Genomic DNA, 16761 nt, shown 5'->3' with positions numbered 1-16761 from the left:
TGGGCTCCCTCCAGATTGGAGCTAAACTACCAGAGCAGGCCATTCCTGTCTGAGGGCCATGTCTTACTCATTGGTAAACATTTCCAGGGCAGTGACCATGACATATTCATGAATAAACATTCCCAGTTTAGAAGCTTTTCTTGGATGCCCTGGGTCCAGGAGGGCTGGCAAGGGGCATTTCTGGACATCCCACAGCCCTTCCTACAGAAGACATGCAGAGGCTGCCCCAGAAGGCAGCTTGCGCTCCCACCCCATGTCCTCTGAGTTGAAATGGGCCAGGGTAACTTACTGGCAATGGGGCATGCTCTGACTCTGCATCCTCTTCCACCCAGCAAACTTCTGAAACCAGCAGAAATTTGGAGGCAGAGAGCTGATTCCTTATTATCTCTTCCTGGCTGAGGGCTCCCTCCTGATTGGGGCTAAACTACCAGGGCAGGCCATTCCTAATCTATAGCCATCTCCTATTGGGGGAATATTTCCATGTGGGGCAATCAGGTAAGGAGTGAGTTGTCTGCCTGCAATTGGAGCTGATTGGTCCTCATTGGCAGAGTCCAATTTGAACTGATTGGCCCTAATTGACAGAGTGCTCTCTTTCTATTGGTGGTACATCAGGTAGGAAGTGAGTTTTCAACTTGAGCTTTTTATGTTTAGTAGTAAATGATAGATGATAGATAGATACCATATCATTATGAAAATGCTTACAGAAAGTAAGCATTGTTTCTTTTCTAGGCCAATGAATTTTGGTGAAGGGGACTTACAGTGCAATTCAAAGAACAGTTTCCAGGGAGTAATCCTCACTGAACAACATTGAGTAGGTCTGTTTAAGATTGCTTTCATTGTTTGTTAAAAGAAAAGAACAGCAATTTGACTGGAGTCTGGTTTGTGATTGCTGTGGTTGACAATGGATTTTATCCAAGTAAGCAAGGTACTTCAAGTTCATCCTCTCTTATTTATTATATTTATATCCTATCTTTTATCCACCAGGAATTTGGCAGCTTACATAGATTTCCCATCAAATTTCCAATCCAGGCACTGACCTTGGGTTGCTAACTCCAATTTGGGAAATTTAGAGGCAAAGTCTCTGCATTGACAGAGTTGGAGAATAGAAGGAGCTCAATGGGAACATAATACCATAAAGCCCATGCTACAAACCAGCCATTTTTTTTTAGGGAAACCAATCACTGTAGTCTAGAGCAGGGATCCTCAACCCGTGGTCCTCCAGATGTTCATGGACTACAATTCCCATGAGCCCCTGCCAGCATTTGCTGGCAGGGGCTCATGGTAATTGTAGTTCATGAACATCTGGAGGACCACAGGTTGAGGATCCCTGGTCTAGAGATCAGTTGTAATTCTGGGAGGTCTCCATCTCCCACCTACAGGCTGGCTACCCTACACTGATTGGACCCACAATGGCTTAGCTTCAGCACAGATGCAGTTTCACATGCCCTCCAGCTATACTCCAGGGCCATGAGAAGTATTACATTTCTATGTTGTCCAGCATTATATATTTCTTTCTGTTTCTTGATAAATAGTATGTGGTACTTACATTCCTTTCCAGACCTGAATTTGGGTGGGTTCGTGGTGTGAAAAAATCATGCTTATGAGGTGTCTGTGAATTCCATTCTTGACAAGTTTTGCCACCTGCTGTTTGTGCAATTTTTCCACGGTACTCTTGACCGTTACCAGTCTTGCAGTCTTCAAAGAGAGATAAAGATATGTTTACACATAGAGAATAATATGTTTACACATAAGTCATGTCCACACTATGCTTTTAAACTAGTTTCATAATCATTCCCTCTTATCAAGAAGCCTGGGATTCATAGTCCTGCCTTTTTTGGGGGGTGGGGGGTGGGGGTGGGAGGGAGAAAGCCTGCAGTCAATTTCTGCTTAGAAATGAGGGGAAATGTACAGCAGCTGGGGAAAGATGCTTAGTTTTTTAATGACTGAAAGCTGAAAATTTATAAAAGGGACCTTGAATACCCCCAAGACATTCAACCCCCCACCACACAGAGATCCTGGTTATATTGGCTGTCAGCAACTGATTATTTCTTAGGTTGCCAATTCTGGTCCTAATATTCTTGAAGATTTAGGGGTGGAACCTAGAGAGGCCAAGATTTAGTGCATAATGGGGTGTAATGCTATAGTAAGATCCACCATCCAAAGTAACCATACTCTCCAAGAGAACTGATCTCTGTGGTCTGGAGATCAGTTGTAGCTTCAGGTAATCTGTGTACAAGCTTTCTGCTGTATCTCCAGTAATAAAAGAGACATGTTTTTGGTGTGTTGATGAAAGCTGAACAGTCAGGAAAGGGATTGAAAATATCCATAAGACAGCACTAACAGTGGTCTGGTATACATTGTGAATTAACATTAAAAGAACTGATTCCTCACTTAAGGTCTTTTACCATGTATAGCATGGTCCCCAACCCCCGGTTTGGTGACCGGTACCAGTCCGTAGATCAGTCGGTACCGGGCCACGGCTCCTCCTCGTCCTCTTCCCCGGCAGCTGCCTCGGGGGCTGTCCTGCCACTCTGCCACTGGCTCACCTTTGGTGCTCTCCAGCAGCCGCCATGGCTGGGGCTCCCCCTTGGCATGACACTGCGCAGCTGTTGCTGGCAGCGCCCCCCAGTGGGCAGTGGGAAGTCAGGGGCGCCGGCGGGAAAGCAAGCAGAGCAGGGGCGGGGTCGGCGACGTCCCTTGGCAAATGTCTACCCCCCCTGCCGGGCCTCAGTAAAATTGTCAAGCGTTGACAGGTCCCCGCTGAATATAAGGTTGGGGACCACTGATGTATAGCTTAAGGAGCCCTTCAGAAGTGTTCTTCATTGTTTTTTTTATTCCACTCACCTGATAGAAGGTCATTTTGACAAACAAAGAAACCAACCTGATTATTGCCAGGAATGAAAAGGAATCTGAATTCTCTTCCTCTTTCCCCTCCCCATGCACTTTACCTTTGATCAGAGTACACAGAGCACACTGGGAAATGTAGTTCCAAGTGTGACCGACTATAGTGGTCTCAGTGACCAATAAAACAGGCAAGGCACCAGGGAAAGAAGAGGAAAGAATGGGAGCAGATTCTTCTTTATTTCTTCGCTGCCTGGTTGGTTGGCCCAGCATTCCTACCGTTACAGCAGAGCAGCTACTGCAGGGGAGGGGGATTCTTCTTTTGTATCCCAGCTAGAGAAGAATTATGAGAGCCGTAATACTTGCCTTTTGTTACAGGCAGATATTAAGTCTGTACTCTGAATGCAGGGGGAGTGAATGTCAATGACATGAGTGCAAAAATTCAGGTCCAAGCTTATTGCCTAAGGAATGCAGTGCATGAGAAGAATTGTAGAGAAGATGCAATGAAGAGAATATGGAGCAAAGAAATTTGTCACAAGGATATTTGTGACAAGTGAAAGCTTTAAAAAGATTAAATATGGACATGGAATCTGTAAAAAAGGGGGGAAATATGCAACCTTGTGAAGAGGATAATCAAGCAGAACAAAAAAAGAGATGGATGAGTTTTGAAACAATAACCTAGACAACAAATTCACACATTGCCTGTCTTGCCCTGAGGGAACCAAGCAGGACCCACTCAGCTCCCTTATACCTCAGGCAGCCAGTTAAGCCAGGACTCCAGGACAAAAATCTGAGCAGCAGGTCGATGTAGCTACAGCAACTTGGCCCCAGAGCTTTGGACATCAGTTGCTGATGTAACTTCCTGGTGCCAGGATAACAAAACAGATGCCAGGGAAGAGGAAGTCTCAAAGTCCACCAGGCCAGCTGGTAAGCATGGAGGCAGCCAGCAGAAGCTCAGCCATGAAGGCTAGTAAGATTGCCAGGACCATCCTGGCAATTGGTGAGGGGTCAGAAAGATTTATCAGGGAAAAGAGGAAAGCCCAGGCCACATTGCCAACTAAAGTTCATAGAGTTCATAGAATCATAGAGTTGGAAGGGGCCATACAGGCCATCTAGTCCAACTCCCTGCTCAACGCAGGATTAGCCCTAAGCACCCTAAAGCATCCAGACAAGTTGTGTCTGTCGGGGTCCGAAGTGGCCGTTCCAGGCCAAAGCAGCAAGTGCCATGGCGTGGGGGAGGGAGGGGAGGCACCGGTGTTGGCGCGCAACCCAGCGCCTGCACGCAGGTGCAGAGCTCTGCACCTGTGTGTGTGCGCCAACTGGCAAACTGACACCGGCACCACCCCTTCCCCCCTGCGCCACAGTGCTGGCTGCTTTGGCTTGGAACCGCTGCTTCAAACACCGAAGTGTACAGCCCTATTGCCAACATCACACAGGAAGTGACATCATCATGCTGTGATGTCAATGTGATGCTCTTGTATTAGGGCAAAAGCTCTATGGTAAAAATAGCTTCTACCATAGAATTTTTGCCCAGATACAAGAGCATCGCAGCAATGGCACCGCATGATGTTGTTGCTTCCTGTGCAATATTGCTGACATGGCTTGGGCCTTCTTCTTTCTCTTTGTAAGTCCCCATGCCAGCCAACAAATCAAGGGCTAGAGTCAGGGCCTGATAGCGGGGGACCCTCACCTCCACTGGGGGGGTCAGAGAATTCTATGGCTTTGGCACGGCACAGAAACAGCCCAGCCATGCAAGAATTTGGGAGGAGTCAAGCAGGAAAGGCCTGGCTGTAGGCTTCCCAGGACCTGGCCAGTGAGAGAAAAGTGGCAAGAGTTTAGATGGAGAAGGAGACAGAAGGAAGTGGTGCTCTGACCTCTGGCCCAGCTAATGGATCAGGCCATAAGGATGGGGCCAGGAAAATGGAGTCTGGGATATTTTGCTGGAGGACTTGGGTGTTGAAACCTTTCCTATCCTGACGCATGGGGGATCTTGGGGAACTAAAGCAATACAAAAGTCAAGAGATGGTACTGGTGAGTAAAGAGCCTCTTAATTAGCAACGCTAATTAACACTAGTATATTTTTATTTTTTACATCTTTCTCTTTCCCCTGGAACTTAAGATAACCCAGATCAGTTCTAGGGTGATTTTCCATTGAGGCTCTGATATCTTCAACAAAATTCCTGCCTCATATTCCTTCAAGCCATGATGAATTCTGGGAACTTTCCAAATCTGGAAACAATTTGACTAAAATATTTATAACCTTACCAAGATTATGAGCAGAATTAGTAGAAGGACTAATAGTGAAACCACTAAAAGGAGGAGTTGATCTAGTAATCACATCCTATGCACGACACTCGGTTAAAACTTGAAGATTTGCAACCTAAGAAAGTTTTTGTTTGTGAAAGTGATAAAATCTCCACTGAGAAACTGAAAGGAAACAAACAAATTTAAACAACAAAGACTAAAAAATCAGGGTGAAGAAATAAAGTTCATTCATGTAGAAGCAGTAATGGCTTCCTGACACAAATAACGGCTTAAAAACAATCCCTTTTTTAAAATATGCAATACAGAAGAAAAATATGCATCCTGTTCGCCCAAAGACTATTTCATCAGGTCTGCAACTAATTTCATAATTACCAACTCTGAAGCCCCAGCACTGTAAACACCAACGTCTTACTTGATTTGGTGTCCTTATGCACAGGCCCTATAGAATTTAATGTACAATCAGTAACACATCATACAATATAACAGAAAATGATAACTTGGCTACAGATCTTTAAATGACAGCAGGAAAACTAAAAGCTAGCAAAGGATATCATTTCTCTGTTACATTCTACAATGTTTCAGAGGAATTATTACATGTTTAATATTTTTAATTTCAAATTCTGTAGCACTTCTGCATAAGGGGTTTGCTTTTTGCTTGTTACCTGCATTGGGGGTAGAAGTCATACCAAGGTTTGGTGTCATTGTCGTCTGAAGCTGCTGCCCTTGATTGGTACATTTCTGTAGGTTGCAGAACTCCCATCTGGTATTCGGATCAGTTGTGAAACACCAGGGGGCTTTATCACCATCTGGATTTCTGCAGTAGTTCCTCCTCAGGTCTCTATAAACATAGACATAATGACAGCATCAGACAAGCAACTCTTGAAAATAACCTACTTGAAAATAGGAGTGGAGGTTTAGTATACAGATCAACCGTCATTGAACAATTCCCCACTAAGGAACAATTCTCTCCACTGAAAACGTGTTGTGAATTTATAGGAGCAGACTGGTACTTCATTACGGTGTGGCTGGATTGTGAACTATTGTTCATCATGGTATGTAATGTCATGCATGAAGTGTAATGTATGGAATAAAAAGGTAAAGGTAAAGGTATCCCCTGTGCAAGCACCGAGTCATGTCTGACCCTTGGGGTGACGCCCTCTAGCGTTTTCATGGCAGACTCAATACGGGGTGGTTTGCCAGTGCCTTCCCCAGTCATGACCGTTTACCCCCCAGCAAGCTGGGTACTCATTTTACCGACCTCGGAAGGATGGAAGGCTGAGTCAACCTTGAGCCGGCTGCTGGGATTGAACTCCCAGCCTCATGGGCAAAGCTTTCAGACAGCTGCCTTACCACTCTGCGCCACAAGAGGCTCTGTAATGTATGGAATATAAGTCAATAATTAAGCATGCACAAAGAGATAAAAGCATCATGACAAACTATAACAATTTCTTTGAATATATTTGGAGCAGGAAACTGGCCAGGGAAGTTGGGCCTTTGGAGGACCAAGGAATTAAAGAATTGCTAAGAAAGATGAGGAGCTGGCAGAGAAACTCAAATGTTTTGCTTTTTTGTTCACTGGAGAAAGTGTGGAGAAGGAAGTCTGAAGAACTGAGTCAAATTGAGATAAAGTGCTAAATCTATCAGGAAAATTAAAAACCAGTAAGACTCCAGGTCCTGATGGCATACATACAAGAGTTCTTGGGCAACTCAAATGTGAGATAGTTGGTCTCCTAACCCATATATGTAAACTATCATTAAATCCAGCCACTGAACCAAATGACTGAGAGTAGCAAGCATAACACCAATTTTTAAAACGGGACCCAGAGGGGACCCAGGAAATTACAGGCCAGTCAGCCTAATGTCCAGTCCAGGCAAATTAACAGAAGCTGCAATCAAGGATAGAATTATTAGACACACAGAGGAAAAAAAATCCTGCTGAGGGAAGATCAGCATGGCTTCTGCAAAAGGAAGTCCTGGCTCACCACCCTTTGGAATTCTTTGAAAAAAAGAACAAGCATGCAGACGAAGATGACTCAGTAGACATTAGATAGTTGGGCTTTCAAAAGGCTTTTGACAAAGTACCTCTCCGAAGACTCCTGAGTAAACTTAGCAGTCATGGGTTAAAAAGACAGGTTCTCTTATGGATTAAAAGTAAGTTAAATGACAGGAAGCAAAGTTTAGAAATAAACAGAAAGTTCTCAATATGGAAGAAATTAAGCAGTGGGCTTCTACAATGATTGATATTAGGGTCAGTACTATTTAATTTGTTCAAAAATGATCTGGGATTCATGGTATGTAGTATAGTTGCCAAGTCTCCAGACTACACAAAGTTCATAGAATCATAGAATCATAGAGTTGGAAGGGGCCATACAGGCCATCTAGTCCAACCCCCTGCTCAACGCAGGATCAGCCCTAAGCATCCTAAAGCATCCAAGAAAAGTGTGCATCCAACCTTTGCTTGAAGACTGCCAGTGAGGGGGAGCTCACCACCTCCTTAGGCAGCCTATTCCACTGCTGAACTACTCTGACTGTGAAAATCTTTTTCCTGATATCTAGCCTATATCGTTGTACTTGAAGTTTAAACCCATTACTGCGTGTCCTCTCCTCTGCAGCCAACAGAAAGAGCATCCTGCCCTCCTCCAAGTGACAACCTTTCAAATACTTAAAGAGGGCTATCATGTCCCCTCTCAACCTCCTTTTCTCCAGCTGAACATTCCCAAGTCCCTCAACCTATCTTCATAGGGCTTGGTCCCTTGGCCCCAGATCATCTTCGTCGCTCTCCTCTGTACCCTTTCAATTTTATCTACGTCCTTCTTGAAGTGAGGCCTCCAGAACTGCACATAGTACTCCAGGTGTGGTCTGACCAGTGCCATATACAAGGGGACTATGACATCTTGTGATTTTGATGTGATGCCCCTGTTGATAAAGCCCAAAATGGCATTCACCTTTTTTACCGCTGCATCACACTGCCTGCTCATGTTTAGTTTACAATCCACAAGTACCCCAAGGTCTCGTTCACACACAGTGTTACCTAGAAGCGTATCCCCCATCCAGTAGGCATGTTTTTCATTTTTCTGACCCAGATGCAGAACTTTACATTTATCTTTATTAAATTGCATCTTGTTCTCATTTGCCCATTTTTCCATTGTGTTCAGATCTCGTTGAACTCTGTCTCTATCTTCCAGAGTATTTGCCAGTCCTCCCAATTTGGTGTCATCTGCAAACTTGATGAGTAGTCCCTCCACCCCCTCATCTAGATCATTAATAAATATGTTAAAAAGTACCGGGCCGAGCACCGAGCCCTGAGGTACCCCGCTACTTACCTCTCTCCAGTCTGATGAAACACCATTGACAACAACTCTTTGAGTGCGGTTCTCTAACCAATTCCCTATCCACTTAACTATCTGAAAATCCAGATTGCAGTCCTTCAACTTATCCATCAGAACATCATGGGGAACCTTGTCAAAAGCTTTATTAAAATCCAAGTAAACGACATCAACCGAATTTCCCCAATCCAGCAAACCTGTTATTTGGTCAAAAAAGGAAACCAGGTTGGTCTGGCAGGACCTGTTGGAGACAAATCCATGCTGACTACCTTGGATCACCAAATTGTCCTCCAGATGTTTGCAGATTGCTCCCTTTAATATCTGCTCCATTATCTTCCCCACAACAGAGGTCAGACTCACTAATCTGTAGTTTCCTGGGTCATCCTTCCTCCCTTTTTTGAAGATCGTAATAACATTTGCTCTCTTCCAGTCCTCTGGGACATCTCCAGTCCTTAAAGAGGTTCTGAAGATGATGGACAAGGGCTGTGAAAGTTCTCTGGAAAGTTCTTTGAGTACTCTCGAGTGCATTTCATCCGGACCAGGGGATTTGAACTCATCCAGTGCAGCTAAATGTCTCTTGACAACCTCTCTATCCATGTTAACCTGCCACCCAGACACTAACCTTTGGCTACGGCCATCTCTAGATGTGCCTAAACACTTTGACCTGTGGGGAAAAACAGATGTAAAATAGGCACTAAGCCTTTCTGCTTTCTCTGCATCTTCCGTTAGAGTTTGTCCATCTGCACCCAACAGTGGGCCTATTGCCTCCTTTACTTTACGTTTGCTCCTCACATAACTGAAAAATCTTTTCTTGTTACAATGGGCCTCCCTGGCCAGTCTTAGCTCACTCTCAGCTTTGGCCTTTCTGATGATTGATCTACAGTGCCTAGTAACCTGTAGGTACTCTTCTTTAGAGCTCTGTCCTTCCCTCCATTTCCTGAACATTTTCCTTTTCTTTCTTAGTTCCTCTTGAAGTTCTCTGTTCATCCAAATAGGCTTCTTAGAGCTCCTGCAGTGTTTTCATCTTTCTGGGATAGTCATTGATTGAGCATGAAATAGCTCTTGTCTGAGTAGCGCCCACCCTTCACATGCTCCCTTCCCTTCCAGCATTCTCGTCCATGGTATGACACTCATCATGTCTCTGAGTTTATTAAAGTTTGCCCTACGAAAATCCAACATCTGCGTCTGGCTACAAGCTTCCTTGGCTCCCCATCTCAAAAGGAATTCTATGAGGACATGGTCACTTCCCCCTAGGGTCCCCACCTCCTTCACCTCATCCACCAACTCTTGCCTGTTGGTCAGTATTAAGTCCATTATGGCTGAACCTCTTGTGGTTTCATCTACCATTTGATAAATGAAATTGTCAGCCAGGCAGGTCAGAAACTTGCATGACTGAAGACGCTTTGCAGAGTTTGTTTCCCAGCACTCATCTGGGAAATTGAAGTCACCCATGATGACAAGGTCCTGCCGCTTGGATATTTTCTCAAGCTGCTCACAAAGTGCAGCATCCACATCCTCTCGTTGGTCAGGCGGTCGGTAGCAGACACCAACCACCAGACTGTTTGTTTTCCCCTCGCTTATTTTCACCCAGATGCTTTCCACTGTAGTTATTCAAGATGGTGAAAACTGTTGACTATGAAGAGCTCCAGGAAGATCTCCACAGCAGTGAAAAAGGCCAACTCTGTGTGCGGGATTATTAGGAAAGGGATGGAAAGAAGCAACTTATATTTTAATGCCCCTGTATAAATCCATGAAGTGGCCTCATTTGGAATACTGTGTACCATTCTGCTCACTGTATCTCAAAAAGGGTTATTGCAGAGCTGGAAAAAGTAGAAGAGGGCTACCAAGATCATTAGGGGTTGAAGCACTTTTCCTATAAGGAAAGGGTGAAGAGACAGCAACTTTTCAGTTTAGAAAAAAGAAAACTAAGGGGGGAATGAGAGAGGTTTATAAAATTATACATGGAGCACAGAGAGTTAATAAAGGAAACTTTCTTCCCTCTCTTAAATGGACATCCAATAAGGCTGATGGGCAGGAGGTTCAGGATGGACAAAAGGAAAGACTGTTTTCCTCAATGAGTGATTAAATTTTGGAACTTGCTGCCATAGGATGTAGTGATGGCCACAGGCATCCACAACTTTCAAAGGGGATTACATACATTCATGGAAGATAGGACTATCACTGGTGATTCTAACTTCGGAGGCAGGCAGCCTCTGAATCCCAGAGCCAAGAGTCAACATCAGGGGAAGGCCTTGGTCTCTATGCCCTTTTGTTGGCCATCCAGAGGAACTGGATGGCCACTGTGTGAAAAGGGATACTAGGCTAGATGAACCACTGGTCTGATTCAACATGGATATTCTTATGTTCTTATGGTATGGCATCTTATGAGTAAATTGCATCATTCACAATAATTTTTATACAAATTTGCATTCAGGGAAATCATTCCATTGTTTTTAAAACATTACACGCTGACTGTAGAATCACCACCACGGATTCTTGAGCATGCTTACAAAAATTGTCCATTGAGCCCCATATATTTTCAGATCCTCAACACAATTTGGTCTGTTCCAGCAAAGCTCTTGTTATGTTCTTACTTTCCTCCAAATAATGCTTGGCTAGTCATTGTTGACCTTGTGCCCAAAGTAAACTGGTACTGTCATCTGTAAATTCTATCTTATATTTTTAATTGTATTGCAAAAGAATAATTAGTGCTTGGAACGAAAACGTCATCTTTGTGGGTTATTGTAACTATTGCATGAGGTTTAGCAAATGTTCAAATGTCCAGTGTCCCAACAAGCATCTGATATCAAGATAAAAATTATCCCAAGCATTCAGTTGAGGTTTGTTAAAACATTGGACACCTGCCAAGAGATGCTTGTTTCGCTTTACTGATATGAAACCACTACTATTTACTCTTGCTATGAAAAATGCAAACAACTTTTGAAGAAGGCTAAGGCAAACATACGCTTGTGGGAATTTAGATGGGGTTTTAGTGTGACTATGAGGACTCATAGAGCTCCAAGCCTGACACTTCTTTCCTGTGATGGTTGATGACATTGTGCCCCGGTAATGTTCACCATTGCCTTCATAACAGTCTTCAACAGCTGCAGATTGCTCAGGAAGAACAACTGGAGCGACTTCTATATTAAAATGAAACAAAACACAAACACACAAATGGAGAACTAAGTAAAAAACTAAGCAGCATGCGCTTTGTCTCCAGAAGTTCTATGGCTTTTCTTATTAATGCCTTCATTCTATAGAATTATAGTGCTGTAGTACCATAAATAGGGATGGGCACAAAGAGGGAGAATGCAGTTCAATTTGTGGCATGCCTGGTTCATGGACCATGAACTGTTGCAAATTTTTAACTGCCAAATGAACTGGTTGGTGCATGTGATGCAAGATAGTGCCTCCCCCCCACCCAGTATGCTAGAGACAGAAAGCTCACAGGGGATCTCTGGCTAATCTCTGGCTGACTCTTCTCTATCATCCCCCTAAGTTCGGTGAAGATTGGATTTACAGGGTCCAAGGTATGATCCCCTCTAAAGAAGGTGTCCCCAGGAAAGTGCTTTCTGGGGAAATGACAGGTAGTTATTCTGACAGGCACAGGTTCAGGAGAACAGAAACTGTGCAAACTAGAGACATCAGAGTCTCTGGAGACTTTCCCCAGAGGCTTCTCTATATGCCCTCTGAGTTCTGGCACCCCTCTTCCTTTGAAATTTAGTAAACATTTAGATTGAACAGAGATAGTCTGTTTGGAAATGTATTCATTCACAAATGGGCACAAACCACCATGAACTGCTGGGGGCTTTCCACACTCCTTCAAAATAGCACAATGGTTGCCAATTGAAATCACTACAGTTTTGCCATTATGCACAACGTCGTTGACAATCTGCCACACACCTGAAACCGATCCGCAAAAAGCACTTCCTTGTAGCGCTTTCAGGGAAATCCCCAAAAGTGGATTCACCCTCCGGAAAGCGCTATACTCCTGCAACCAATCTGCAACACTAGCGGGAAAGTTCTGTGCATTACCATTGTTGTGGTTTCTACAAAGTCCCTCCCCCTGGCTCTCTCCTCTGATCTTCCGGCGAAGCGATCACCATTTTTTTTTCTCCGAGCAAGCGGAGATCAAATCACCGGCAAGCCTTCATTTACCCAGTGAGGCTTCCCCGGCTGCAGTCCCTCCCCAGAGCTCTTTACAGTCACTAAGCACAAACAACAGAGAAGCCCGTTTGCTGATGTATTTTCCCTTTATTTTTTACACTGTTTTCGGCCGAAAATTGGGCCCATGAGGGGAGGGGGATTTTTTTTTTCACTCGGGGGGAGCATGGCAACGATGAAACGACAGCTCAAACACACCTGCCAGCTGGATGGGTCTCTCCGTTGCAACGAATCAACGCATATTCGTTGCAACGGGTGTGTGTTTGTTTTTTTTTAAAAACCTTTCTTAAAGGGAAAGGGGCTGTTTGGGAGCATGCTAACGGCTTCCCATTGGCTGCTTGACGGCCAGGGGCAGGACGAGCTCGGCAATAGCGCTTCCTTTCTAGCGATTTTTGCTGAGACCGGAAGCTTGTGGGAAACGATGGAAACGCAACTGGATTCCACTACAAAGTCAGGTATGCATAACGACGAATTCCACTATTTTAAATGGCGATTTTTCGTTCAGCAAACAATTTGCTACAAGGATCCCGGTGCGGAAAGCCCCCTGGAATATATGTGGAAAGTTCATGCCAGCTGACTGAATTGAGAGCAGTGGCTTCTAATCTGGCAAGCCAGGTTTAATTTCTCATTCCTCCACATGCAGGTAGATAGGTGACCTTGGGCTAGTTATAGTCCTGATAGTTCTGTTCTCACAGAGCAGTCCTGTCAGAGTTCTCTCAGCTCCAGCTACCTCACAGGGTGTCAGTTGTAAGGAAAGGAAGGGAAGGTGATTGAAAGCCACTTTGAGACTCCTTCTGGTAGTGAAAAATGTAATATAACAACCAACTCAATGCAACACCCAATAACATATCCATTGCAACTGGACCTTTTCTCATTGCATCCTGTCCTTCATAACTGATAGTGAATGGATTATATGAATGGCATGCTTTAAATTCCTGGGGCAACACAGTATTTAGTTGGCCAACTGAATCCAAATTTTTATTATTCTAATTTTGCCCCTGGGTTGTCAGTACAATGCAAAGTGACTATCTTAAGCAAAATAGTAAATTTGCCTTGAGAGATTTTGCTTTTGATTTACTGCTCTAACTCTGAGCATTCTTTGTACATTTATAAACAATTTACAATTTACATAATAATGAAATATAACACAAAACTCTACATCTGCCTTCATTCCAGATCTTAAAGCTGAAAGACTGACCTTGTCAACTAAACTGTTTAAATCTCAGACTGGTTCATTCTGCTCCTGTGTCATAGATACTCTAAGACAGGTTTTCTTACCAGTAGCTGCTGCTGTGATATGACATTTAGGAACATTGCAGTATTCCCATCGTTTCTTGGGGTTTGCAGTGTAGCACCAAGGAGAGGTCTCTCCATCGGGGTTTCTACAATAGTTTTCATCTAAAGATCTAAAACAGAAATAAAACTACTCAGATTCAAACACTTCCTTGATTATCCAATAACAAACTAATATCACTATAATATCACTAATATCACTATAATCTGTTTTGATGATTCACAAGTCAGATGTGGTGGTTAGAATGTCAAGATGGTTAGAATGTCAAGACTTGAAACTGAGATGACCCATCACTCAATCATGGAAGCCTGCTGGGTGACCTTGGGCCTGTCACAGTCACTCAGCCTCACAAGGTTGATGTTGTGAGCATTAATCAGTTGGGGGGGGGGGAAGGAAATGATGCCAACAGCCATTTGGAGCCTCAGTCAGGAAGAAAAATGGGAGATAAATGAAAAAATAAGCATTGTGTATGTGTGTATTTATCAGTCCATCCATTCATCCTTATCTGTGCCTCCAAGGAGTTCAGGAAAGCATATTTGCTTCTCTTCCTTCCCTCTACTACAATCATGGTGAGTTGACCAAACTCACTGAGACAGCTTTAAGGATAAGTGGGCCTCAAACCCATGCCTCCCTAGTCTTACTCCAATACTTTAACACAGCGTTTTTCAATCTTTTGACCATGAAGGAACCCTTGAAATATTTTCAGGCTTTGAGAACCCCAGGAACTGGTGACATGCCCCATCAGAGAGGTGGGTGTGGAAGTAAGATATGGGAGTCAGTCAAAAAGTCATTCAATCATTTACCATTCCCATTAGGGAAAAAAGAATCTAGGTCTGTAGAGTGACAGGGGAAGTGAGCTTCAATGATGTCTAGTGATATCAGCAGCCGTCTAAACGTCTGGGAAAGGCCACATAACCCCTGGGAAGTTCTCACATAACTCCAGGGTTCCCAGGTAACCCTAGTTGGGAGGGAATCCTAACTACTACATGACACTGATTTTCCAATCACTGACACACAGAGATTTGTAACGCTTCCAGCATTTTGCAGGGCCTGCAAAACGGAGCTCTTCCACCAGGTCTATGGTTGAGGCTGGCATGGCAATGGAAGATCTGTATGGCCTCCCCTTCCAGGATAGAGCGGTGTGTATGGTGGCTGGTGGTTGCATATGCCCCCCCTCTTCCCACCACCCTCTATGAGATCTGCACTGAGAGAACAGATAGCGTTTTGAATTGTTTTTCCTTTGTATTGATAGTTGATTGGCTAGTTTGATCAAAATTATTACTTATTTTACTGGGGTTTTTATGTATTGGGGTTTTATCTTGTTAGCTGCCACGAGCCCTTGTGAGAGTGGTGGGATATAAATGCAATAAATAAATAAATAAATAAATAAATAAATAAATAAATAAATAAATAAATAAATAAATATTGTGATTATTGTATTTATGCTGTTTTTATGTCTGGGGTTTTAATGGGAGTTTTATCGGGGATTTCATCCAGACTGATGATGTAACCCACCATGAGCCATTTGGGAATGGTGGGTAATAAATTGAAATATAACAACAACAACAACAACAATAATTCTCTGAGATTTAGTAACCATCTTGACCTTCTTATCTACTTTAATGGATTTGTGGAAACATGCCACATACATTTAGTAATAGTAGTAGCAGTACCAGCAGCAATAGCAGCAGTATTGTCCTGCTTGCGGATGCAGAACGTTTTTGCACAAGGTCAAAATACCACTCTCCATTTTAAGTTCAAATGCCCACACATATCAGCTTTTTTTATAGGAAAGGCAGAACAGACATAAAACACACTGTAGCTCTTGCTCCAGCATTGCAACTGAATTTTCCAGACAATCCAGTTATGAATGATTGAGGTAGAACAATAATACTGCAATATCCATCCATGTGTGGAGGCAGCCTGTAATATGACAGCTCCTTTGAGAATAAAATGAAAGGTGGTTAGTGCATTTGCAACATAATTCAGTGACAGAACACCTGTGCAACATCTCTCGCACCGGGGAAGGGAAACACATAATGGGTTATAACGTAATGTTTGAAACTAGGCCTCTCAGAGGTTGTATCTTGTTAGTTACCACACACCATATTTAACAAGACCCAGAGGTTTAACTTACTTGCAGGGATAGTTCTCAGGAGTCCTATTATGTCTGTGAGGTTCCTGGGCACTCCAGGGTTGGCATGCAGCACCTGATTCTGTCACAGACATTGTGCCTCGGTAGTCCTCCCCATTTCCCACAAGGCACTGACGCCCTGGGTCAGATGTTGGTGGTGGTGTAGCTATGTCGGAAAGAGAAAGCAAAGGAAACCAGCTTCTTAGGGAAACATGAAACAATACAGCAAAAGTATGTTCTCAGTAGAACTTCATTCTTGACTTGTTCTGTATCCATTAGGCTATCAAAAAGCTACCTCAGGTTTGAAGAGACAAAATGACATTCCCATAAGCTGGAGAGAAAACCAATTCTGTTTAAAAAAACATTTTGAGAGAAAACCAATTCTGTTTAAAAAAAACATGGCTTCAACGCAGCAACCTGCAAAGAATAATCCAAATAAGTCAAACTTACTGCAACGTGGAATGTTACAAAATTCCCATCGTTTATTCACACTGGTGGTGAAGCACCAAGGACGAGGCTCACCGTCAGGATTACGGCAATAATTCTTCTTCAGATTCTTTTCTGGAAAACTAAACATTACATGTCAAAGCTGAAACCTCTCTCTGTTAATGTTAATACCCACTCAAGGAAAAACGGGACTTCCATATACCTAAAATATGCCAAAGGCTTTCATACACAATATATGCCTCCAGAACAAAAAGAGCTGCATGCTCAAAGGACTCCTGCACAGGACTCAC

General features: G+C 43.5%; 1 protein-coding gene across 2 annotated transcripts in view; it reads right to left on the bottom strand.

Moving 5' to 3' along the window:
* The window catches only part of PLG (plasminogen), a 52939-nt gene that overhangs the window by 12582 nt on the left and 23596 nt on the right, over window positions 1-16761 (bottom strand). The window contains exons 7-12 of one of the 2 annotated variants that reach the window (XM_077348226.1): window positions 16475-16593; window positions 16028-16190; window positions 13875-14002; window positions 11398-11572; window positions 5769-5944; window positions 1547-1695 (exon numbers count right to left, since the gene is read on the bottom strand). In XM_077348226.1, coding sequence (XP_077204341.1) covers window positions 1547-1695; window positions 5769-5944; window positions 11398-11572; window positions 13875-14002; window positions 16028-16190; window positions 16475-16593 — 910 coding nt within the window. The remainder of the gene's footprint in view (window positions 1-1546; window positions 1696-5768; window positions 5945-11397; window positions 11573-13874; window positions 14003-16027; window positions 16191-16474; window positions 16594-16761) is intronic. The other variant, XM_077348237.1, reaches the window with a different exon arrangement.

This window comes from Paroedura picta, chromosome 1, assembly GCF_049243985.1.
Source record: "Paroedura picta isolate Pp20150507F chromosome 1, Ppicta_v3.0, whole genome shotgun sequence".
NCBI classification, from domain to species: Eukaryota; Metazoa; Chordata; class Lepidosauria; order Squamata; family Gekkonidae; genus Paroedura; species Paroedura picta.
This window is presented reverse-complemented; position numbering and strand designations above follow the sequence as displayed.